Source organism: Salminus brasiliensis, chromosome 10, assembly GCF_030463535.1.
Source record: "Salminus brasiliensis chromosome 10, fSalBra1.hap2, whole genome shotgun sequence".
NCBI lineage: Eukaryota > Metazoa > Chordata > Actinopteri > Characiformes > Bryconidae > Salminus > Salminus brasiliensis.
In genome coordinates, this window is record NC_132887.1 from 21,454,339 (window position 1) to 21,481,202 (window position 26,864).

General features: G+C 39.8%; 1 protein-coding gene across 6 annotated transcripts in view; it reads right to left on the reverse strand.

Annotated features, from left to right (window-relative positions):
- The window catches only part of eml1 (EMAP like 1), a 92,493-nt gene that overhangs the window by 18,830 nt on the left and 46,799 nt on the right, over positions 1–26,864 (reverse strand). For 3 of the 6 annotated variants that reach the window (XM_072689683.1, XM_072689679.1, XM_072689678.1), the window contains exons 2-7: positions 22,302–22,484; positions 16,475–16,604; positions 12,171–12,221; positions 8,555–8,689; positions 7,078–7,106; positions 5,101–5,127 (exon numbers count right to left, since the gene is read on the reverse strand). In XM_072689683.1, coding sequence (XP_072545784.1) covers positions 5,101–5,127; positions 7,078–7,106; positions 8,555–8,689; positions 12,171–12,221; positions 16,475–16,604; positions 22,302–22,484 — 555 coding nt within the window. The remainder of the gene's footprint in view (positions 1–5,100; positions 5,128–7,077; positions 7,107–8,554; positions 8,690–12,170; positions 12,222–16,474; positions 16,605–22,301; positions 22,485–26,864) is intronic. The other 3 variants (XM_072689680.1, XM_072689681.1, XM_072689682.1) reach the window with 3 other exon arrangements.

Below are 26,864 nucleotides of genomic sequence, written 5' to 3' on the forward strand. Positions count from 1 at the left end.
TTTACATTAATAAAAGTACTGCAAAAGAACAGCACAGAAAAAGTGTAAAAAGAAAGAAAGAAGTGAGGTCCTTTTGCTTCATTTTATTACGTTTCTGATATACATGAAGTAGCAACACACAACAAAACAAAAAGGAACAGTTAAGTGCTGCTAGTTTCCTGGCCTCACAGCTTTAGTAAATGTGTATGACATAAAATTAAAAGTGAGCAGACATGCAGGCAAAGCAAATGGGGGAGACATTCACAGTGAGTTAAAAACACACTTAAAGGGGAATTCCACCACAAACAAAACTGCTTTTACTGTGTGTTTGTGTCTCCTGGTGCATTCTGGAATGCTGCTGACACGAATGTCCTTGCTTCACTTACTGCTGGACCATAACCCTTCAGGTGATGTGGAGATGCTTGATAATTCTTGATAATACTTGAGAAATGCCTGTGAACAGAGGATGCACTTCATGTTCCTGAAGGTTTTATCGACTGACTTAAGCCCCTTTATACCTTTATACCTTAACCCTTTATGGTTGTCCTCAGTCATTTGAGCCATGTAGGAACTTCACGAAGATCAAGCATCTGCTGTTATTTCATTGAAAGAACAAAGTGACTTATTTAGATTTTCAGAAAAGACCAAAAGCTTCTGTGGTCCTGGATTTCCAGAGCTTTGTAAAACTGGGGTGTGGCATGTGTCACGAAACTCCAAGAACAATATATGGTTATGGAGATACACTATATGTCCAAATGTTTGTGGACACGCCTTCTGAAAGAGTGTCTAGTTGTCTAGGCCCTGTTAAGAAGTACTGCCAATAAAATAGAACCTATTGGTATCATGCCTAATGCCAAGTAGTGTGGTGGTTGGTGTGGCGCAACAGATAACATCACTACCTACCAGTGAGCTGCCACACTACGTGGGAGACTGGGGTTCGATTCCCGGTCTGGGTGACTACGCTGCGCTACACCAATAAGAGTCCTTGGGCAAGACTCCTAACACTACACTGACCCACCTCTGTAATATGAGTAACCTTGTAAGTCGCTCTGGATAAGAGCGTCTGCTAAATGCCATTAATGTAAATGTAATGCAAGTATGGGCTAGAGGAGTATAAAGCCCACCAATATTGAGCTGTGGAGCAGTGGAACTGTGTTCTGTGGAATAATGGTTGTCCTTCTAATGCTTCTGGAGTATTTTATTTGAATTGGTAGTTGGGGATAAGGATACAGCTTATATAACGTTTATTTGGTATTTATTTAATATTAAAAAGACATCTATTATCCCTTTAGTGCAGTAACTGCCTCTACTCTTCTGAGAAAACTGCATTCAGCTACGAGAGCCACTCATCTTAGAAGTTTTCAACAATTATTCTAGAGAACACAGTTCCACTGCTCCTCAGCCCAATGCCAGGGAGTTTTATACCTCTCAAGCTGACACTACCTCTCAAGGGTGACCTTAACCTCTTGAGACCCTGCATCCTCATATGGGCATTTCTGCTTCTCTGCACCATGATACTTAACTTTTTAAAACCTTGACCGTTTGGCCTAATATGAGGACATTGTTTTAAATGACTTGAAGGAAAGTGTTTAGTAGTTTTAGTGTATTTTTTATAATTATGCAGTGAAAAAAGGTGGATTCTGCCAATACATATCCCAGAAGACGGTACTACTTCACAGCAATGACTGAGTACACATTTATTTGTTTTCTGGTTTTGATGAACATGAAATACAGCAGAATTTGGTGGAATTGCCCCTTTTAAAAAAATCTGACTAAAGCTTAACAAAACCAAACAGACAAATCAAAAAGGTCAACCATGAAACCGAACATGCAGAAAGTGACACAAAACAGCTTAGTAGCCAAATAATAAAAGAAAGAAAAAGAAAATGGCAGAACAAATGAAAATAAAAAAAGTTGTTGAAAACCACTGAACTATTTGCAATATCAGAGCTACAGTCATGATTAGTAACAGATTTGAAAGTACTGGCTGGGGGATTTGATAGGGCTCCTGTAGCTGGGCGTGTCTAAAGGAGAGCAGTTGGACTGAGAGGGGCATTTCCTCAGTGGGAGGGTAAACGGCGGGACCTTTGTGCCACCAGGCCGGACCACTCTGCTGGACGAGTTCTTGGCCTCTGGAGGTGTGTTTGTAGAGCCAGAGGGCACGGCTGATGTGGATTTGGGGGGCTCAGTGGACGCAGTCCCTTTTGCCGGCCGGTGCAGGTATATCTGCACGGTCACTAGGTGAAGTGTTGGGATTGGAGAGGGCCAGTTGGGGGGAGGGGCAGAGAGGTGGAATGAAGTATAACGAATTCACGGTCAAAAATCATCTCTCACATCCTCCAAAACCACCACAATTTCAAGAACATGAGCTACTGGATCACAAAGGAATGTGGGGAAGAGTTTGGGAACACATCCTTAAGGGTTATGCCATGCGTATTGCTATACTTTTACTTTATTTATAATAATTACATGTTTTGTCACATTGTTAGGTTTACATTCTGTATACATATATATATATTGCAATATACTGCAATATACAAACTCATAGTCATCTACAAACATTTGACCACTGCTGTTTAAATTACATGTTCTATATAAGTACACATCCTTTACAGGAAACAAACAAATATGGGCTTAATATGGAAAATGTGGACATTTTAAAATGTAACATTTATTTATTTGCTAAAAAATAAAACATAACACTTTAAATGTGCCGTATATTTTGTAGATGACATATTTTATGTTGTATTTTTTCCCTAGATATGTTACATTAGGCAAATTAACTGTCACTGTGTATTAAGATGTACAGAAAGTAAAGGATGTGTTCTAACTTTCACTTATACAATCAACCACACATGTAATTTGACCAGGAGTGCCCAGACTTTTGCATATGACGGTACAATAGGCCAGGGTGATTTCTTAAAATAATTATTGCACCAGATGTACTTAAATGCTATTATGATTTATTATGTTTATTATGATTTGATTTAGCTTACCTTTTAACTGAATTGCTGAAAGTCATATTCTAAATAATATGATATGATAATAAACCATTTGGTGAGTTCAGCATATGCTTTTACCAGTGTAAGTTGTCTTTAAATCACACATTTACTGTTTTAACAGTAAAACGGAATAAAATCTTCTTATTACTTAATTTTATTTAGCAAGTTGTTCATAACTAAAAGAGTTCTTTGTAGTTCTCTGTCAGTTCTCTTACGAAACATGGATATTACCACCTCTGAAGCACCCATAAATAGTTCATAATCAGCCAGGCTTACACAAATTAAGTCAATCTCTCCACTTATTTTTAATGAGTTAAAAGTGATAATTAATTTAAAATAAAGTGTATGATGTTTATTGCTGTCATCAGCAATGAATTCAGCTTATAAGGGTTAACTTTTTTTATTTTTTTTAATTACGTTACAGTGTTCTCTGGGGAAACAGCTACATCACTGGGGAATTGTTTATTAATGTTTTTAAGGGGAGAAATTTGCTAATTAAGCAACTAGCATGGTCACCAGTATGGTGGTCTACAGCTTTTATCTAAATGTGTAAGAAATCTATTATGAGAAACTTAAAAAGAAGCATTCCCAAGAAAATCCAGAGGCACTCGTTTTTCCTGATGAAAAATTCAAGGCCTCTAAAGGACTGAAAGTGCAACTACTGGAGCCTGAAGTGAGGGCAGCTCTACTCTTATTGCTGACAAGTCTTTAAGTGGGCTGCCGGGTAACTGCAGCAGAATGCGTGTTCCCATGGTGCATGTGAAAATAAGCGCCGTAGGCTGTGAGCAAACACACAGTGTGCCTCTCGCAGGTTAACAGCTAGTGTATCAGAGCCACTGCAAAATCACAGCAATCAACCACAGGCTGACGACACACTCTCGGCGAGGTGTTAGAGAGAGAGTGCTCATTAGTCCATTGGGAAGGCTTGCACTTTGGAGGTGAAGAAGGGGTTTCTGTCACACGCACATCTATCACATCAACCCTGGCCCTCGCCCAACACAGCTCTAGGAGCATTGGTTTTGTGATGTCCTAAAGCCAGACAACACCACTCTGAGTCAGCTAGCATTACCATCCAGTCTACTAGAGAACAGTAGTCTTACAGCTACTAGGCTTATGTAATAGTTAGCGGGCTTTCTACAGGAACAATGATTTTCAAACCTCACCCTGATGGACCCAGATAGTAGTTTTTTCATACTTTTTATACTTCTGTTTGTACGTTTATACTTTTAAATTATGCCTGTCAAAGTAATAGAGAAATCTGGAGCCAAGCATTGATATCAAGCATAGATATCAACTACTGCTACTGCTGGTTTTGTTGTGATGCCCTGTTTTTACAAGCAAAAACACTCTTATTCCTGAGCTAAATTGCTTTAAATAATGTGCTTAGGCCCACAACCTCTGCAGAGTACCATATACCATTGCTGTCATCCAACAATCTTGTATCTCCAAAACGATAACTTTACAGGAGAAGCAAAAAAAACATAATGTAAAAAATATTTCAGGCCAAGTCTGGACCATTTCTATTGGTCCATTCATTATAACATTTTGCACAGGAGCTACTGGAAGTACAATGCAAGCTCATCATGATCCTTTCTACCTTATGGGTGACCTGGGTGACTGCTTAGGGCCACACAATGCCCAGAAGCACCAAAGGTTTGTTTGTTTGGAAATATTTTGATTATATGTTAATATTTGCATTATATCTAGACAGAGTGACTTAAGCATATAGTTAGCATAACACAATGATAATTAATACGCTTCACTAACTTACTTAGTTACATTAGCCGCATAGCTCCGGTGCAACACTAAAGGAGTAAACTTTGGACACCATGTATGTCTTAGCTGATCACAAAGGAAAAAAGTTCTGTACATTTTAACTTTCAACAAATTTTTACTGTAAAGCTTTAAACTACAGTATAATCCAAGTCCAGGATTGAAAAACATTGTTCTAGAGAATCATAAATCTTCTTTGTTGAGGCCAACTGGCATGAATACAGCTCTAAAGATTAACACCAGTGTATTTACAGTCACTATGTGCCTGCATAAAGTCTAGCTTTAGGATCACACAATGCCTACAGAGCCATCTGGGCGGGGGGGGGGGTTGAGGATCAGGGCCTACCTTTACAGTGCGTCACCCGCCGCATCCCTTTGTAAGTGTACAAAGACAGAGACAGAGTGTGAGAGGGCTCTTACAGAAAGTTAGAAAGAGAGAGAGAGAGAGAAATCCCTGCTCATAAGATCCTGGGTCACCCTGTGTGGTTAATTACTCTACAAGGCCCTCCAGGGGAGACGTCTCTTTGGACCTCTGCTCTAGATAACAAATCACTCCTGTTAATTTGGTGTTTGGTTAATTCACTTAACATCTGGACAGAGTGCCGTGATGACTTCAGCTAATCAGCGGGATTTGGCATGAGCATTACAATACGGTCAAACATAAGCTGCATGCCCGAGGCAGGACAGCTGATCGAGTAGCCTTTCACACTAGAGCAGAGACTAGATTTGAACTATTACACTTGTGCTTGCTGTATTGTTAGCATTCAATCATATAATGTTTATCTAGAAAATCTGCAGATATCTTCTGGTATTTGTTATCAAAGCCTCATGTGCCTTGGTTTAAAGTAATATTTTAGCAAATACAAAACAGCCAAGACATGTTAGGTCCCTAACATGATGCTAGGCTAACACTGTCAACAAAAAAACAGATTTAGACTGTCATCAATGTCATCTCTGAATTATGCATCCAAAATGTTTACTTATTTTCTTTAAAAATGTATTGAATATCTGAGTAAAGAAGTTAAAAAAACAATTTGGTAAAATTGCATAGATAGACCTTATTTAAATATTTCATCTAAAATGTTTAGCTCTGTTTGTCATATAAACTAAAGCCCAGGTCTTCAAATCTGAACCTTGAATCCTGTCTTGGAGTGTGTTCTGGGTGTTAAGGGAACAGTTCATGTAACTGATTGGCCGCTAAAGGCTTTTTTCCGGACCCAAGTCCGTTCCGTCAAGTTTGATACATTTGGTCAACTGTGAAAGATGTTTTCAACCCCAGGAGCATCCCAGAGCACCAATCCCTGCTCCTCCTAAAACTCACTGAATTTATGTAGATTTGATTGGTGACATTGTAAATGCAGCGCTTGTTAGTAACATTAGCCTAGCATCTCCTATCCGAAACCAAAGATGTGAACATGTCTTTGCTGATAAACGGCATATGGGTTAAATGATAAATCATTTTCATTTAATTTTTCACCAAAGTTTTCCTTTGGCTGGTTTTCTGGTCAGGGATAGTCGTGGTCTTTATTTTCCATGTACAGGAAAGTTTCCCTTCTACTGTCTTTGTGTCTTCTAACCTGAACCAAAACGACTAAGTAAAAGATATAGGTAAAGGCCAGCAAATATTATATGACTGCTGTTGGAACAAAACAATCATTTAAGCATTATAGTCAGTCCAGGGAGTGCTAAAGTCTGCGGTAGTAAATAATTTCCATGACTACAGTTACGTCAGTGAAAGCAACAGAGTAAACAAAAAGCAAGCACAACAGAAAACTAAAAAGTATGTTGCAGTTAAAGGATGGATGAAATGGGTTACTGATGATGGATTGGGTTGTTACTAGCTGGCTGAATGAATTACTACATTCCTCAATACACACACACACACATACACAGACACACACACAACACCACACGTCACGCTACAACTGCCAGTGAATCTTTGCGAGCTGAGACTGGAGGAGGCGAACCCATAAGCTTGAAGTGATCTGTCCTTTGGCCTTGTTTCACTTCTTACATTGAACAATGGAAGAGATGATTCACTGCAGGCAAGCACTCCATTAATAACAGCGCCTGTCCTCTCACTAAACTGAACTCCAGTGCAGATAATTGAAAGTGGCAAACGAGTTCAAATTGGTAACCTTGGGCCATCATCTATCTTCAAACTGTGATTATCAGGGTCAATGGAAAGTCCAGCTCTGATGCCCTTCATTATTTCCCATAAGAAAATAACCGCATGGATGCTTGCCCCGGACTCCTCCAATCTTGGCCCGTAATGATAAAACACTGCATGGTAGCAAACATCTCAGCGGCAACCGCCACTTACCAGCGCTGAACACAGGCTCCCTCTGTTTGCTGCAGGAGGGGAGAAAGGCAGCACGTCATTTTTCATGCCTCAGGAGAAAAATCACTTAAGTAGGACAGAACCAGGACTAACCTACAATATCGATATTAAATCCCCCCAAAAGCTCAGGATAGTTCAGGATAAATGGTTTTCCATACCCAATATGACTCATTTAGATATCAAATTATTTTATATTTAACTGATGATATCTGAATGCACCATGAATGTGATATTGTTTTGCACTGCAACACAATCCACCCTGTTAGATTTTTGCAAACTTGCAGACACTCAACTAATCACATCAATGTGGAACAGGCATGCTGACAACCAAGCAGACCGAGCATTTGTGTCCTAGTAACTATAACGTTTACCTTTTAATAAACGTGAAAAGGATTCGTTCTGCGTTGTGACGTGCGAAAGCAGCTCAAATGTAGTCATGGACATCCATGCAATATGCAAAGGCAAGTTCTAGCTTTTGAAATAGGGGACTGAATCACTTGCTTTATTCTTTTTTTCCAAAATGGAAAGTAGTCTGCATAGTCTCACCGTTTACTCCGTTTGATAAGGAACATTCTTTTTGTGGACAGTATGCCTAGTTGTGTGTTTTGTGAAGTAATTGCACAACTTAATTTGTGTTTGGCATTGATGCAGAAAGCTGATGTGTCTAAAAATTTTGCCTTTTCTTGTTGATAATTACATTTACATTCAGTCTGTAAAGGCCTCTAGGTCTCAAAAAACTTAAGTTAACTTAAATATAAAAAAAAATTATTAATGCAATTACGACCTTTTTGTCTTTTTTTATTTAATAAGAAATTTGAAATTGGAACTACATAAAGTAGGTACACATGAGACATATGCACAACCTTCAAGTCCTGACGAATCCTATTTCTCACTTGGATTACGGGCAAGTAACGTTCAAGTGCTTTTGTTGTCTTAGCAACATGAAAAATTGCGGCTAATGTGACGTTATAAACTTGCACCGCACTAGCAGAGTGGAAAATTAGCTATGGACAGAATGAAAAATAGCATTGTTATATGGCAAGGTAATAGCACATAGATTGCAGGCTGAAATAATGTGCACAAGCAACCATTATCAGCAGCTGCACTGTTAAAAAGAAAGAATTATATGTACCATCTAAAACTGATTCCGTCTTCTCCTTGAAAAGGTGTTTAAGTATTTAACTTCCAAGTAGGAAATTCCAATAGCAGGTGAAGGAAGCGAAAGACCAGCCTTCAGTTAATTACATTTTCATTGGCCTAGTTGATAGATTTAGATTTACTTCACAACTTGAATTTACTTCACAACCTGGAGTTTTACTGTGTGTTTGCGTGGACAATATGCTCCTTATCATACACATCATTTCTCTGTAGCGCATTACACATATATGTGTATTAAACAGATGGTCGAAGTGTGTCATTAGAGCAATGAGCTATGCATTGTGTCTGTGTTGTGCTGTACCTTTCACTGGTTCTCTTCCCGCTTGAGTTGCTCCCAGTGGAGCCAGTGCGTGTGCGGTTGCTTTTGGCCTCTCCTCCGCTGTCTCTCCTGCTAGTGGGACCCACCTGCTCTGAAGAACTCGTTCTTTTCACAGTGCTGAGAAAGGAGAAAGGAGTGCAAGACATTAGCTTAGTTTTTTGAACACAGTGTAACCCAGAATATTCCTGTCCTGCAATGATTGGGGAGTAAGTGCAGTGACATACCCCTTGCAATTAATTAGCATTTTTAATTTCTATCTGCTGTAACTGAAGGATACGGCTGATTTCTAAAAATAAAACATTGAAAAGAACCAAGAATGGTCTTCAAACTCATTTATAATAGAAGCCAATGGACAGTTGATGAATTTCATTACTAAAGGATGTGGGAACACATAGTTTTGTACATTGTCATGTATTTATCTGTTAAAATTAGATGTATTTGTTAATTATAATAAGCTATAAAGCCTTGTAACTTTCAATGGAAGTCAATAGAAGTCATTTCGGAACATTTCTATTGGTCCATTCTTCATAAATATTGACACAATGTAAAAAAAAAACAAAAAAAAAAAACCCTGCCAGATTCAAATTATGTCAAACAGAAGAAATGGAGACTTTCAGCATTAACTTCAACATAGTTTTTACAGACCCCTAACTAATCATGATGCAGCACATAGACATTAGGTCAAAAAATGCTGGAATACTTCTTTAAAGAGCTCTTCCTGAGTTGGAGTGGACATGTTAGAGACAGTAAAGCATTAAAATGTGCAGGTCAAGGGTTGTCCAGCATCAACATAGTGAGCCACTAGTTTAAAGACCATAGGAATTAATGCAGTTACATATAAGCCTGAGCTGCTTCTGTAAATCTAGAAAAGTACATGACCATGCCTCAGAAAAGGGGCACTCTTCATGTTCTGTAGTTTTCAGTACTGAACCTTTTCAGTATTTCTCAATGCTCGGTAACTTGTAGCGAGGAATGTTTTTCACACATCAGCTCATGCTTCAGTCAGGAACCTGTGCTGCACATGTGCATAAACATTTACTCAGAGAAGAGGAAACAGTGCTGAGGAGATAACACTAGAACCACAGATCCCCCCCCCCACCCAGCATACGCCACCACCAGCCAGCTACAACAACTCCCTATCCTTTACAACAGCCGAAGACAAACACGAAACACATGCTCAACACAGGCCCACAGCAGCTGGAAGGGGAAACATGTTTTTATTTGTTTTTCTCGTGACACGCTCATCACCAGATTTGTGATGGCTTTGGGAGGACGCAGAGGGGTGAATGTAGACCGCATGTCCTTTCACACGCCCCAACAAAAGAAAAGGCCCTATCAGCAGTCTATTGGTTGCCAGGCTCAAGCTTAATCCAAGCTGCATGGACAAAGTTCTTTCAGGCCAGCCATTGGTGGCTGATGTTATCCTCTGTGGAGGGAGCTGCAGGATGTTTGAGCTTGAAGAGGCACTTTGTTATTAGCGGCACTTTAGACATACAACTGGAGGGGGTATAGAGTTAATCTAGAGACTTCACTCACTATAGTTCACTTTAGTTCACTTTAGTTTGGGGTGGGAAAAGGTCTGTTGGAATCGAGCAGGAGACTTGAAACAGGCCGAGGACAATGGAAACTATGGGACTTTGTGTTAGAGCCAAAGAATGTTCAGTCCCCCGATTGGACTGGTTGTTTCCTGAGGAATCGTAAAGCATCCATGGACCAAATGAGGCCCATAATTGGAATCCTGAATACTACTTTAGGATGGACTATGAATACTGGCTTTCCATGTGAAGTCCTCAGCCTTACAAGCTACTACAACATAGTTTACAACATAAGTATTCACTCAAAACCTCTTAAAGTTGTCAATGTTGTCTCCAATTTATATTTATATTATGAACATATGATGTTAGCATACTGTATCAGCTGTTTGCAAAAAATGGTGCATGTTGAAATTCCTCTACATGCAGTGTAGTGACATACCTGATGCTAAGTAATTAGCATTTATTATTTATCTCTGTAACTGAAGGGTACGGGTGATTGGCATAAAAATATTTTACATGTTTCTGGACTCATTAATAATAGAAGCCAATAGGCAGCTGATGAATTTCATTACTAAATGATATGTGAACACAAATTTCTGTACATTCTCATGGATTTGTCAGTCTAAATAATATATATTTGTAAATTAAGCTAGAAACAGGGCTATTTTGGTCTTTTTCTTAGTTTTCCAGAAGGAAATAATTCATAGAACTGTAAGTAGCAATCACACAAAACCCTTGTTATCTTCAAGTTAACGTAAGTCATTTTTGGAAAAACAGCAGAAATAAAGACACAAGGTTTTTGTGCGACAGCTTTGACTTCTACAGTTTTCACATGCTCCACGTGGCAGATTTTTGAAGCCAGTGTACATGTATATTTTGTGGCCTTACATCTCCAGCCAAAAGAAAAAAAGGGATGTGCACAACCACAGTGTTGAGAGGGGAGAGACCCATTTTTTGTACAACTGCACGTTATTTGTGTGTGAAAATGAAGTCAGTGTAGCCTTCATACTTCATCCTCAATTCTTTTTTGAAGCGTGACTGTGTTTCGTTACACAAACATCCATTTGTATTAGAGGTGGCATGTCGGTATTGATTGAAGAAAAAAAGAATTAATCTGATCCAATCCTGTAACAAATCTAGCCTGTAAGAACACATAGTCACACTTTGTGATGTTATGTTGTTAGCTGTGTGTGTGTGGCAGAAAGGTAAAAGTAAGAGTCAGAGGAAAAGGAGATGGTTAATGAACCTCTCTAAGAAACATCTTCTCAGTTCTGCTCAGTTCTGTTTAGTTCTCCTGCCTTTTTATCTTTCTGGCAGGAAAAAAAAATCCCAATAATTATGGCATACTCGGCAGAATGGTCAAACTCTCTCTAACTGCAGCATGGGCAGAAGTAAGGGCAACACATGCACTGAGAAGAACTACCTAGCAGAGAGGACAACATCCAGCATAATAAATACCCAACACCCATTGGAAATCGGACATTGATTCCTCTGCCACTTCCTAATTGTGTTGGGGTTAATCTGACGCCTAAGGTCTTCAATTCTACCAGTGAAGTTTCAACCAGTGGGAGAGCTTGTTTAGCTGTGTCTACCTAAATAACACTGATTAAAAAATCCTGATCGGACAATAAAAAAAAACAACCATCATTCTACTGATGTTTTTTCTTAATGCACTAAAATTAGGCACTAGGGTCCCTCACTGGGCAACAGCTAACAGTTTAGCAGCTGCACTGTTAAAAAAAAATAAAGGTACTACAATAGGTCATTGGAGCAATGGCATTAATCCATTTTTGATTCCATAAGGAACCATTCTTGTAAAAAAGATGTGAGTGTGTAAAACCTTTACATCGACTTTGTTACACCATTAAAAGGTTCTTTACACCAACATCTAGTCTACAAAATGGTTCTTCATGGAAACCAAACATGGTTCTTCAAAGAACCCTTTGTAGCAATCTCATTTTCTCAAGTGAGACTTGTATAGTCATGGTATAGTGCTGTAAAGTAATTAAAGAGATACAGTTCATGGTTTGCAGGATTCCTCAAAGCTGGGAAAACACTCTCACCTGAAGGGTGGTCTGAGAAGAAACTTGGATGAGCTGGACAGACTGGACACACTGGACAGAGAGCATGCAACATGGGGAGGGAAAGGAGACGAGGAGGGGACAGAACAGAATTCTAAGTGAGACAAGAGCGAGACAAATGGCACAAAGACATTTGAAGGAAATGAGTGAAAGAGATGAAAGTGAGAGAGAGAGAGTATTCAGTGTTTATTAGCTTCACAACAGCTGCCACGTTCACCATTTTTTAGTAATATACTTACAAAACTGTTTTACAAGAGGATGCCTTGTGGATCTTAAGCCACATAGAAGACATCAGTAACAGATGTGCTCTTATTAGCAGCTATTGTTGGTTATCGAATCATTAACCTCACATTAATATTTTAAGTGGTGATGTACTAGCCAGGACACATTCAAGCATCTGCTGAGGAGGCCCACATGATTGTTCAAACATTCAAAGCAAATTGAAGTCTGGTCTCTGAGCACATTGGCAAACAACATATACATTGTTCACTAATCCCTATCAGATTAGAGTCACTACATAATATGGGTGTCTGAATAAGAAACTGACGTGGGTCAACAATCTGCTTTGGTGAGATAAAAGAAAATTACACATGGGACTCAAAGAGGGATCAAGTTATTTTCTCTGTCAATGTGTTTTCTGTAGTCTTAGCATGTTTAAACCCAGACACCAACTGAGCATTCATAACATTGTCTTGCTGGCTTTGGGTGTATCCAGGGCTGTGTCACGCCTCCCATTCCCTCTACTGGTTTTCTCAATCCTAGGGACTTCTAGGGAATTTCAGTCAGTGGGAACTAGCAAGTAAGTACATGTCCACTTTCCGTTTCATTATGCATACTTATCTGTTAGTAAAGTATTACTATTGTTTCTCCTTGGTTTTGGCTGCATCCGAATTGTGTACTACACAATAATACACTAATAATAATAAGGTTTATGCTATATGTTAATCCTAAAAGTGCGGGTTTAGCAGGTTAGTACTACCCGTTTTATACTAACAATAAACAATATAAGTGAGCACTGCACTGCAAGTCACTACCCCTGTATCATTATACAGATACAGTGTACACAAAGGTACATAACAGTGTACCTTTATCAATATTACATACTACATACTCAAAACCAGTCAGCATTACTGATTAGAGCTTATTTGGGGCATAGGCCAATGTCTATCCTGTGTATGATCTGTAGTTGTCCTGTTCTCTTTGTTCATTAGTTCTGATTTGCTTTGGTTTTTGACCTTCTCACACTAGCATTTTTTTTTCCTGACCTAGGAACGCTTGCTCTGAGATTTCCGGTGTGTGTGGAAGCTATCCGTTCCTGGCGCCGCGTTTGGGATTACGTGATTGGTTCACTTTGTCATATGACTTCTTGTACTACATGGCTAAAAACCTTCTCATACAAGAATGGCTGCACAGTAAAATGCCATGACTCCAGATAGCACTGTTCTTCACTGCTTGAGTGTATCCAAGGAAAATAGGGCAAGTAATAAACCTACCGCTTTGCGTTGTAAAGTGATTCTACAGTATTTGTGTGAAATTCTTCTGTGATAACGAGACCTCCCCCAAACAAAAAATGCCCTTAGTCCCATGTATCGTATATTGCTCTACTTGGTCTTGACCTGGCTTGTTCTACATGCTATGCTTTTGGATTGTTCTGTGAATATTACAGTCAACTCTTTCAATTTTCCAGCAAGCATCTGGATCATATTTGCAGCGTTACAGGCTGCCATGATAATTAAATTAAATTAAATTAAATTAAATTAAATTAAATTAAATTAAATAAAAACAAATGTAAATTTGCATGAATTTGCAACAATAAAGCATCATTTCAGTTGTCTGGTCTCTTTTTGAGATATAAAACTGGAACAAATAGCAGACATGTGTGTATTTAATAAAATTGATGGATGTTTACGCTATGCAGTGCTCCAAATAAGTCAACCGGTGACCGGGTCATGGAAGTCCTAGGTTCACTGATGCAACCCATTTTGGCCCCAGCCCTGAACTTACAGGACTTAAATGCTGCTAGCATCTTGGTGCCAGATACCACAGGACACCTTTAGAGGTCTTGCGAAATCCATACCTCGGCAGGTCAGAGCTGAATAAGGGGAATCTACACAATATTATGCAGATGGCTTTAATGTTATGGCTGATTGGTGCATTGCTTAATGTGACTGAATCAGTGTAGTAATGCTGTATAAATGGAAATAGCTAAAATTGGGGGAAAATGTTTGTCAGAAAAAATCAAATAAATAAACAAATCAAAAAATGACTTAATGTGGTAAAAAGCATTTTTCTCTTTTTACAGGGTGATCATAAAATCAAGTGCTTCAGAAAAATATTGCACACTAACATAATGTACTTTTGCATTTTGCAAAAGCACATTCATTCTTAATTTTGCAGACGCTGAACGCAGCTCTATTGACCATATGCATTGAATACACGCCATTCCATCATCCATCTACTCCGTCATCCGTCCGTCCACCCTTAGACTATCATAAATGAGCTCCAGGCGTGACAGCGACTGACGGAGAGAGCAATATTTTGTGTGTGTGATGGAGGAAAGATTGATTACCTCATCTCCTTCCCCCCAGTCATTCTTTCACACAGTGCATCAGAACGCCACAGCACTGAGGCTGACATCACCACAACAGCGGTGGCTTCAGTCATGAGGAATGTCAGGTTGGGTCTCAGTGGAATTGCGTGACAGCGAGAGATTATGTTATTGGTGTCCTGAGACATGCTGGCATTTATAATGTAGAGCAGCCCCCCGCTGTAGAAGTACTACAGAGAGAAATACTGAAATTCAAATGAGCAAGGTATGCTAATTTTATTGTTTCTGGGGACAGCTGGTCAGTTACAGATGATAAATTAAGAGCAGAATCCAAAAGGCAATCTGCTGTGGAATGAGGAACTCCCATGAGGAAATTTGTAGTTTGAGTAATTGTGACAGCCTTAACGGCACACATTATTATATACAATATTTTCAGTATATAATATCACTTCAGTATATAGTAGATTATACTGTATAGCAAAAAAAAAAATCTATGACACTATATGGGCTATGTGAACAAATGTATCGGGACACACCCCTTAATCACTGAATTCAGGTGTTTCATTCACTCCCATTGCCACAGGTGTATAAATTCAAGCACCCAGCAATGCAGTCTGCCTCTAAACACATCGGTGAAAGAAAGAGAGCACTGAATTTCAGTGTGGTACTTCAATAGTATTGCAACACGTCAGTTGGGGAATGAGTTCCAAACCTGCTGTTAGAGCTGCAAGGGGCATCCAACTCCATATTTATGCCAACGACTTTAGAATGGGGTGTCATGAAAGGTGTAATGTGTAGGTGTCCAAATACTTGTCCATATAATGTATATACACGCAGTACTGTCCAAAGGCTTTAAGCACCTCTGAAAATTGGTGCCTGTGAGTTTAAAAGCTCCTCATCTGGGCAGTAAGTATTGATTTACTCAGTAAAACACTACAATCAGAGTAAATTAAACTAAATACTATCCAAAAGCGTAGTTCTTTCACATCACTGTGTTCATTAAAACATCTCCAAAGCTCACCCTATGGAAGTCTAGTACTATGATGGTTAATCAGGTGATCTGGTAATGGAATTAAAACAAATCCCTGGGAGCATCCAGAAGAAACTTTAAAATGAGAAACTATTGTTGCTTTTACTGCATTTATGTTTACATGCATCTGTTCTAATGTGATCTGGGTTTTTCACCAAAAGTCTGAGAGGACTGGTTTTAATGGTATTGTTACGGAGCTCAGGAAGGCAGTGTCTAGTTCAGACTGCAGGCTGTACCTGAATCCTTCACTTTGATGTAGTTCCGTAGGTTAGTCAGCCCTGCTAGTATATTTACAGAGTCCAAATGTTACAAATCAGAGCAGAATCAAGGAAAGTAGACAGGATTACAGGATCAAAGTTTCAGTAAATGTTTTGAACACACCACACAAGAAAGTATCTGTCTATTTGTAGTGTCATCTGTTTATTCATATACATTCGCATCCCTAGTGTATATGTGTGTGATCTGTAGTTCATTATCACACCGCACTGAGAATTCAGTGAACTGTCTTTAAACAACATGGCATAAACAAGCTCTTCTTTATTGGTCACTCTGTTTCTTAAAGACCAGCTCACTCATTTCTAAATGTTACCAATCAAATATGTTTCGGAAAAAAGACATGAGGCATGGGACAAGACTTAGCAGCAGCCATTCTAAAGTTAGAGACTTTTCTTCTAGGTTAAATTCGGAATCAGTGCTGTAGTGTCCCACCTCTTGGTCGCTGGTGTATTGCTGTCCTTCTTGGAACCCGAGGGTGACGGCAGTGTGCCGCTTTTCTTTGGTAGGACGGTGCCATTGTTGACTGTGGGCCTTAGAGGCAAGGCTGCGATCATCGGCCTGGCTGTGAGACAAGAGGGCAGAACAACAAAAACGTTGTTATATTCCGAGAACAACAACAAACTGATTCTCCTCTTTCTGTTACATATTCTAAATTAAGAATATTAGGAGTTCCCCCACAGCATGGGCAATTTGATATGCTCAGTGTGTTTTTGTATTTATATGCAGAACAGAGAACAGTTTACCGTAGGCTGAATTTAGACCTTCGTTATAGGTACCATGTTATTTGAAGGCTATTTGCATAGAACCACCATAACACCTGCATATGCAATATGCAGCAATACTTGAGTATTTGTGAGCAGTGTAGATGGAAGCTGGTCATAGAAACGTATACCTATATGCCTAGCCTTTTTAATTGGTTAATAACACTGTTAATAACACTGTAATGAAGCATCATTACCAACTAATGGAACTGTAAGGCCCTTTATGGCAGTATAATGTCCACCTAGCAACACTATAGCAACTTCCTAGCAATGACTTAGCAACACCATAGCAAACATCTGTAATACCATTCCAACCAACTTGCTCCACTATAACCTCCATCAACCAACCACCTAGCAACACCATAGAAACCACATGGGATACCTTAGCAAGTGCCTAGCAACATCATATAAATAACACACCAACCATTAAACAGCTCAGTAGTACCTAGACACACCTTAGCAGACACTCAGCAACTCCATAGCAGCCATCGGGAATACTATAGCAACTGACAAGCAGCATAATATCAAGAACCTATCAACCATTATACAACTCAATAGCACCTAGTAACACCATAACAGCCACCTAGCAACACTGCAGCAATTACTTAGCAAGTACTAAGCTGGTCAAATCAATTAAGCAATGCTGTATAAATATGCTATATTGTGTATATGCATATGTTATGAAGTCCTCATATAGGTAGCCTTCAAACAAAATGCTTATTAATTATATAAAGTGAACTGAATGCATTACTGGTGGATAACAAGTCATCCTGAACCCTAAGAACAGTAAGGGTTAAACAGCCACTGTGGAAACTCTATATAACTCTATATATCTCTAATAACACTAGATAATACAGAAGAGTTCATTCCATAACTTCCACAAGGTGAAGGCAATTAATCAATAAGCAGCAAGTTTGATGTATTGGGATCAAAAGCATATGGGCCTACGAGAGAATAACAAAACTGTGGGATGCTGTTAATAATGACCCAGGAATTATGTCCTTTACTGTTCATGGGCACAGTTTGGGCGTCCTGGATGGGGAGTCTCCCTTTGTTCCATTTTAGTAAGCATCTACTGACAGCAGAGATCTTTATTTATATTACCCTGTAAGCCTGCCTTGTTAAATATTCATCTCTGCAGAGTTGCTTGGGCTTTTCGTGTTTCTCTCTTGGCTGCAGAGCGAATAAGCAGCCTGCTTGGCATTGCGTACTTACAGAGAGATGCTGCAGAATGAGATGAAAGAGACACCAATAAAGAAAGAAACAGCAAAAGACAGAGGGAAAGAGCGAGAGAGGCACAGAGAGAAAGATAGAGGGAGTGAGAGAGAAGAAATGAGACAGAAAGAGAAGAAGCAGAAAGCTCTCAAACAAACAGGCCAACTTGGAATGTCATGGATTATGAGGAAGCAAAGCAGACGTGACTCACGCCATGAACACTCAGCACAGGCACAAACTGAAAACTGAGGAATCTACAAGAACTGAGTAGAAAAAGGCATCTTCTGAAGAAAGAGCAGAATAGCTGTGCAGTGGCTAGGCTGTTTCTTTGTGGTCACTAGTGTGAAAGTGGAGTTGCTACATGGTTGCAAATGAATTCCAGGTGGTCGCTATGCTGCTGCGAAGTGTTTGCTATGGTGCTGCTAAGTAGTTGCTGCAGTGTTGCTAGGTGGTTGCTATGGTGTTACTCTGTGCTAAAGAGTTGTTTACTGATTGGTAGGTTGTTGCTAGGCAGTTGCTATAGTATTCCAGATGGTTGCTCTGGTGTTCCTAAGTGGCTGCTAGGTGGTTGCTATAGAGTTGCTAGGCACTTGCTAAGGTATCCAAGGTGGTGGCTAAAGCATTGCTAGGCAGTTGCTTTGGTGTTGCTAAGTGCTTGCTACGGTATCCTCACAAGATGGTTGTTATGTATGGGTATTGGTTGGTAGATTGGTTATAGTGTTTCAAGATGGTTCCAATGGTATTTCAGGTGGTTGCTATGGTGCTGCTAAGCAGTTGCCATAGTGTTGCTATGTGGTTGCTATCGAATTGTCTAGTGGTTGCTAGGTTGTTGACATGGTGTTGCTAGGTGGTTGCTATCAAATTGTCTAGTGTTTGCTAGGTTGTTGATATGGTGCTGCTAGGTGGTTTGTATGGTATTCCAGACTGTTGTTTTAATGTTGAGAAGAGGTTTGTTGATGGATGGTATAGTGCTGCAGGTGGTTGCTATGGCATTTCAGGTGGTTGCTAAGCGATTGGTTAGTAATTGTTGCCTAGTGGTTTCTAGGCAGATGCTATGGTATCCCAGGTAGCTGCTATGGTGTCTCAGGTAGATGCCAAAGTGGTGGCTGTGGTACCCCATGTGGTTGATAGGGTGTTACTAGTGTATTGGTGCACTAGTTGGTGCTACTAGTGTCAGGTTGCAGAAACCTTTGTATCACATTCATTCCTATGGAATAAAATTCTGTTAAAAATCAGGTTGAGCAATCTGAAGTTGCTACAGTGTCAGTATCGTAAACTGTGGGAGGAGATAACTGATGATAAAAGAAAAAGAATATTCAAAATCAGATAAGAAACCTTCGCAGCGCACAAGCATACTAAATGTCTCACAGTATGTGACGGGGTGCTTCAACCCCCAGACTGGCAGCTGGCAGTGCCAGTTCCTGTAGCCTGGCTAATTAGAAAGTGTGCGTTATCAAAAGCATGCCAGTGTGCTTTTAATCTAAACTTTAAAGTTACCCCAATTATCTTCCACGTCTCTGCTGGACAGGAGACAAGCGCTAATAGCAGTTCAAGACCAACAGATCATTAGAAAGCAAAGGCGCTGAAGGAAAACACACTGCTCCATTTCAGAGTCATTAGAGCTGCACGACAGATTGTTTGTTAATCATTAACACTACTATTATGGCCAAAATAGTGCAGGTCAACATTTTAATGAATTCAGCAAAGCCTGTTTAATATCCAGTATATTAAAAGAATCGGAAATGGCAATACTAGCATTGTGTTCATATCGTGCAGCCTAACCCTTCAACAGGTGTCATATTTAATCACACTCAAAATTAAACTGAATCCAAGGAAAAGAACCTTTTATCAAAGCAGACATGCATGCAGATACACAGTAAAGAGAGAGAACGGTTACATAACAGATATATTCAGCCAAAAAACTATCCACTTTCAGTGGTCATGCACTCTCTTGTGCTCTTGTGCAGTGTGTGTTTAGTTCCAGTGTTGTGACAGCCGTGGTGCTCTGTGTTAAACCACACACTCCGCCTACCTGACTTCCCACCACTGCCGTCTGCAGAGACAGATTTTCTCATCCCTGCTGGTTCTTTTTGAACTCATAGCAGAACGGGGGAGGAAAGAGCAGAGGAGAAAACTGAAGCAGGAGAAAACAGAGCTAGAACGTGATGAGAAAAGTTGAAAAGGCTGGAGAAGAGGCAGAGAGACGGGGGAGCAGCAGAAACTGAAGTGCCTCACGTTCTCATAAAACAAATTTCTATGGATCTGTTTTTGCTCTGTAGGGCTGACAGATAACAATAAACATCTGATAAACCACTGAGACCAAACGTGAATCAACAACCAAAAGCAATAAATGTAGTCTCTGAGACGAACCACAGACAACAGCCAATCGGGGGATCACAGAGCGCATTAACTAATTCTTCAGTCTGACAGAATGAACAATTGGGGCTGCATGACATGGAAACCACGCTGTGGTTGTAGGGGTGGGTGATATGACAATATTTTATCGTATTGTGATAAATTTTGTTATCATGATACACGATATACCCTATCATGTTACATTTTAACCCTTTCGTAAGTACAGTCCCTGTAGCTGGTCCCTGGTTGGTATGGTCCCATCCCTAAAACACAGCAACACCTGTGTTAACCAAAATACATTTGTAAGTCATTCCAGCCACATGACTGCTTTTTTAAACGCATTTGTCAGCCGTGCTTCTGATAATTTAGCTATCACTTCACTTAACCTCAGTACAACTTTTCTGACATCAAATTCAGAATGTACTGATTCCTGACACTGTAAACAAGCATGGCTACACCAAAGAGGCTGAAGTTATTCTCCAGCTTCTTACTGTATTCTGTTTGCCGTTCCACCTTAAATGGTAACTGCGGCATTTTTTTGTCATGAAATTAAAGCAAAAAAAAAATACAAACACACAATACAAAATATCACCAAATTCCTGATCTGACTCTTGATTCTCCACACTGTTCTTTAGACAATGTATAGCTGAGTTACTGAGTAATGGTCACTTGCCAAAGGGTTGAATAAGAATCATTGTAATAAGGGTTAAATAAGAATCAAGTATATTACATAGTTTTAGGCATCTGCCACTACTGATACATTTTGTCAGTGTGTCAAAATATCACTATAATTATTATGTATCGTGAAAATACCACCATCGTTTTACCATATCACTCAACCTTACCATTTTATATGTATATATACACAAGAATAAATGAGAAAGCAGGAGGTTGGAGACCAAACGTTAAGAAGATGAACAAACAATCTCATAGTACAACATGATCTTGTGTGTGATTTAGATTTTATGATTTTATGATGATACGAGTGGATACGATGGATACTAGTCCAATTATTTTTTGAAAATATTTCGATTCTAAAACCTTAAATAATGCAGACAGTAAACAAACAGCTGGGTCTTTCTAATGAATTTCACTGTGCCACTGTTTCCCTGCTAAGAGTTGCTTCAGGCAACTGTAGGTGATATAGGAAAAACAACAGCTAAGCTTTGAGGTGGCAGACCAGTCACGCTCACAAAACAGGACAGCTGAAATGTGTAGTGTGGAAATCACTGCGGGAATCATCTGTTCTTGTTTGAAAAACCAAGTTCAATTACCAAGTACAACTGCATCTGAAAACAATGTCCAGATTAGAACTGCAGGATCACGGGGTATAGAAGGAGCGCACATAAAATGTCCACATACTTTTGGCCATGTAGCGTGGTTAAAGAATGACTTGATTATTATTGCTGCCATTATCTTTGATTAATTAGGAAGACCCTCAGGCCCCATCATCAAGAGATCACTGCCATCTGGGGCGTTCTGGAGGTCATAATTGGCTTTGGTTTTTCTGGGAGGGCAGAGTGGCCCTCCCTCTTCCCCATCACTTAGAGAGATGCTAGTCAGTATGGGCGTCTGTAAGCTGACGTAACAACTACATTCAGCTGCCCGATGACACTGAGGCGCACACAGAGGCAGTCTGAAAACATGTGGAGGCTTAATGTGACTCTGAGGAAAAACATGCTAGCCTTTAACCTCCTACATGCAGGTAGCATCGTGTAATGACTCTAAAATACTGGGGGGAATTCGGCATGACCAAAGAACAAATTAGGAAAGAAACGTCAAAATTTTGGTCAGGATGGTTTCCATGTTGCAGCCTTCTTCAATGTCAGTACTGAATCTGCCAATGAATTTATTAATGATTATCAAACACCATATCATGAAGCCCTAACGTGAAGTGAGTGCAGTTGAAGTGAGGATGTTTGTGATACCTTTGGTTGGTCCCTTCCTGCTGAGCATGGCTTGCTGCTCTTCAGAGATGTTGAGTCTTCTGACCACGTCGGCCAGCGCAGACTTGAGCAGCTGAATCTCGTCCTCCTGCATCTGCACACGCTGCTCCAAAGAGGCGATGCGGTCTGTCACCTCCATACTGCTCGCTGCAGAAGCGCTGTCATCTGTAACACACATACACACACATTTTCTAACTCAACAAGCAGCAAATATGTTAGAGCAGTATGGGGGGAGGGGAATCCTTGACACAATTCCAGTGAGATTGGCTTGACTGATTCCAAATGTTTTAAAGAATAAGACAAAAAACAGACAATACGGCACATTTTGAGGGAATTTTTAACACAGGCAAAGATTACTGAGCTTTAATGTAATGGGTTATAAAAATAGATATATGTGATCAGGCAAAACAAGACTAGACATAAATAGATGAGGGTCAAAACAAAGCAGTGAACCGGGCTGGTTTGTTGGCAAATGAGCACAGATGAAACTGCACAAATGGCACATAAAGAAAAGAGACAAAAACCATACAATAACTCTTATTATGCAACGGAAATTGCTGGCAAAACTTTGCAATGTAAGTTACAAAAAGGCGTAACTACAGGGACTTCTGTACAAACTGGTGGTTTAAGGGGTTAAATACAGGTGTATATATAACAGCTTTTTAGGGGAGATAAGCTTTATGACTCAAGCGACTGGTAACTAATGGTCGAGTGACTGCTGACTGCAGAAAGCTGAATTACATTTTCCCCCCGTGGTTTTGGATCTGTAGCTCACTTGCTTAACTAGCTCGACTCCATCTCCACTGAGTATTAGACAGCCCAGTGCAGCTGCTGTTGACTAACTGCTGTGATACCGACACAGCAAGTGTTGATGCTAACTTGTGTCTAAGAGGAAAGTCGAGCGACTTGGTTTTGGGAAAAACAGAAAGGTGAAATGAAACTGGCCTGAAAAGGCCTAAAGGCTAAATACCACAGCCCAGACTGCGTTTCAGCTAAGTGAAGCTCAAATCACACACATTTAGAGGATAAAGCCTCATATCTAAGAGCCCAAAGTCGAGTGAACGGTCATATTAATGTTTTCATGTGTTTTTTTAGGCACATTTAGCAGACCGGGTTTACCATGTTTCCTTGCTCTGCCTTTCAGTTGAACTCAGCGTCACTAAACTAGCACTTACGGTGGGCTTGTTTTTTTCCCACCTATTTTCCGAGCTTACCCAGCACCCCAAGCCTATGGCTCTCTAAAATGCACATGGGGAAATTAGCTTATTTGCGCTTGTACTAGACAGACACAGAGCAGAAATTTGCCACATCAGACACGTCATAATTTTGAAATACTGTCCTCCTTTTAACTGGTGCATTTTCTCCTGTACAGTGATACTCAATCAGCTCCGCCATTACACACACACACACACACACACACACACATGCTATGCATTTTACCATTCCTCCCGAACAATGTACTTGCAAATAAATGTTCTGCAGAACAGTTCGGCTTTATGTGACCTATTTATATGATGATCAAGAAAAAAGATGCCTGCTTTACAAGAGCCAGCTGGGGTTGTCCCGACATGCCCCCTCCTCATCACTCACAAACAAGTCCCTGGTTGTGTCATGCTCTGGACTAACATCTGCTGTCTCTGACAGTGCTCCAATCTCACTGTCTCTCCTTGGTCTCTTTCTCTCCCTAGCCCAAGACTCGCTACTCAGGTTAATAAACTGTGAAATGGCTTTGAAAATAAGGGGCATGAAATATTAATAAACACCAGAGGTCTAATTCCCTTGGTGATTGACAATAGTATCTCTATTAATTATGCAAAAGGAAGACGCAGCTGGTAATTAAGGCAATAAAAATATTGGTTTTAAATAATGCTGTGTGTTGGTTTACGTTGAGTTAGTAATGGTGGACCAAGGGGAATGTATGACTGTATTTCCACACAATTTGCTCAATGTAGTGTACTTTTTTTGTGTATGCATATCATCACTGTCATTCAAAAACCCTGTGTCTTTTTGAATCTAGCAGTTGTCACAATTCCATGTTGAATGGACCAATAGAAATGCTCCAAAATGACTTGAAAAATGACTACCTTGGAACATACTGAACTATGGAACATGGGCTTTTTTCCTGGGCTCCCCCCACAGCCTGGGAATAGTAATTCACACACGGAGCCACCACTACAGGACATGGTTTCTTGGACAAGATGAGAGAAGCATGTGTACTTATGTAATATAGAGTAATACTACTAGATTTTGCACAAATATGGCTTGGGTTACACAATAGTTCTAGACAGTCAATTCTCACGAACAGTATCCTGCCTGCTTCACTAAATTAACATTCTGCTAGTAATAGCATGCCAAGTCCAGAGTAGTAACGACAGTGGCGCTATTCTCCCAATTACAAATCAGTGGAGCATTATGTGGCACAATGTAAGGGCAGTGCAATGATTTTGAAGCTGTTTTTTTAAGTAAAAATGCTACAAATGGTTGCTTTAAAGGATCTGCTGCTAACGTCTTGGTGCCAGATACCACAGGACGCCTTTAGAGGTCTTGTGGAGTCCATTCCTCAATGGATCAGAGTTGTTTTGGCAGCAAGAAAGGTACAGTTCTGGGTGGTGAACCATCCTAGCACTGATGCAGCCTAGGCACCAGCACATGACACCGTGTTACTGCTGAGCTGAGAATGGTCCACCACTCAACTAATACATGAAGTCATTATGCAGTCCTGTGCATGATGCAGCCTTCTCAACGTGGTCAACATGGTCAGAGAATGCAAGTATTTCTAAAAAAGTGACTCAAAGACACTATCAAAGTGGTCTGAATCATGGCACATGGTCGCATTGCTCTAGCAACACAGAGCCATTTATAAGATGATGACCACAGTTATTATGGATATAATAATATCAATCCATATCATGAATAAACATGTTAAATGTTTCCAGCAAGATCATTTCAGTAATTAATTTAAATAGCTTAAAACGAAAACAGTTTATAATGATTGTACGTCCCTATTTCAATTCAGCTGCATAATTAGGAACCTGCCTCACTAACACACACACACAACTGAACCCCATTTAATGGCCTCCAGCCACTCCACTTAAAATTCAGCAGCCGTCGCTGCATTAATGATTACAGTGATTACTGTACAGGGGTGATTAATGCCCTTGTGGAGGTAAGCTTCTTAATGTAACACTGTTTTGCCCTGTAAGATAAAGTCTGACAGCCTTTAGCCATACCTGGCCACATTAGCACATCATGCTCTACAAGAATGCCTGTGTAAGTGGGCCTAGTTTCGAGGCGAGGAACTTCAGAGGCAAGGCAACTTCACATATTTTCTGAACTACTCAGTATTAAACACACGCCTGATCTCATAACAAAGACTTGTCCTCAAGTTCAGTGTGTGGTGATTGGGGTTGTTTGTGATCAGCATCCTGCTGTCTTTCCGAAAATGCCTCATTATTGTAATTAGAATAAGTGCAGCCTAGTCTCAGCAGGAGAGCTTTCAATGATATAATAAATGGCAGGTGGATAATGATAATGTAAAAAATGGCAAAGACACAAAATGTTAAATGTGAAACATTTAAGAACATGATGAAAGACATTAAATGAGTTGTATCATCATTATTCTGTCCAGGACCCCATGACAGAGCCTAGGCACTGTTGGTTTTTTTTCATGGTCTGTGAAGTGCTAATGAAATGGAAATGTAGCAGTTATATTCAGTTCATTTGATACATTGAATAAAATTGAACTAAAAATCGGGAAATGTCATAATGTTAGGAATATACAGAGGTGACAAAATTATATAGCTTGTGCTATACTGTATACCTTCATGTACAAGCAGAACAAAATACTGATGCCCCTACATTCTAGGATAACAACTCTAGAGTGAACCGGCCTACGTCTGTGACTGCTTCAACAGACATGATGGAACACTGGGATGCTTTGACTGCCCAGCAAAAACACTGGACCTCAGTCCCAGTTCTCACTCTGGAATTCTCTATTTTACTATTTTAGTCTAAACATAAATCCATGTTTTGGAAGAATGGGCTAAATGGACAGGTACTTTTAAGAGGCTTTTAAATACTGAAATGACAGGCTGTGCAAAGAACTGGTGCTGTTATACACTCAGAAAAGCATACTGTGTATGACGGTAGCAATTAGGTTTGGGCGGTAACCACTTTTTTATTTTTCATACACAGTCTCAAAATAATACGAACACAGAACAGAAATTTGACATATCAGACACATTATAATTTTTAAATACTGTCCTCATTTTGAGATAACAACTCAATTTTTAAATATCGCTGTATACAGTAGTAGCGTTATACTGCCCCAGCCTAATAGCAACATATATGACTATTACAATAACACACTTACTCAGCCAACTGGGTATCCCTTAAAGTTGTAGTCAGACATTTACATACACTGAGGTATTCAGCCCCAAGAACACTGTACCAACTGTTAAGCATGGTGGTGGGAGCAACATGCTGTAGGGCGGTTCTCTTTCATCACTTGTTCGGTATCTCACTATGGGAAACATTCCCCCTGTG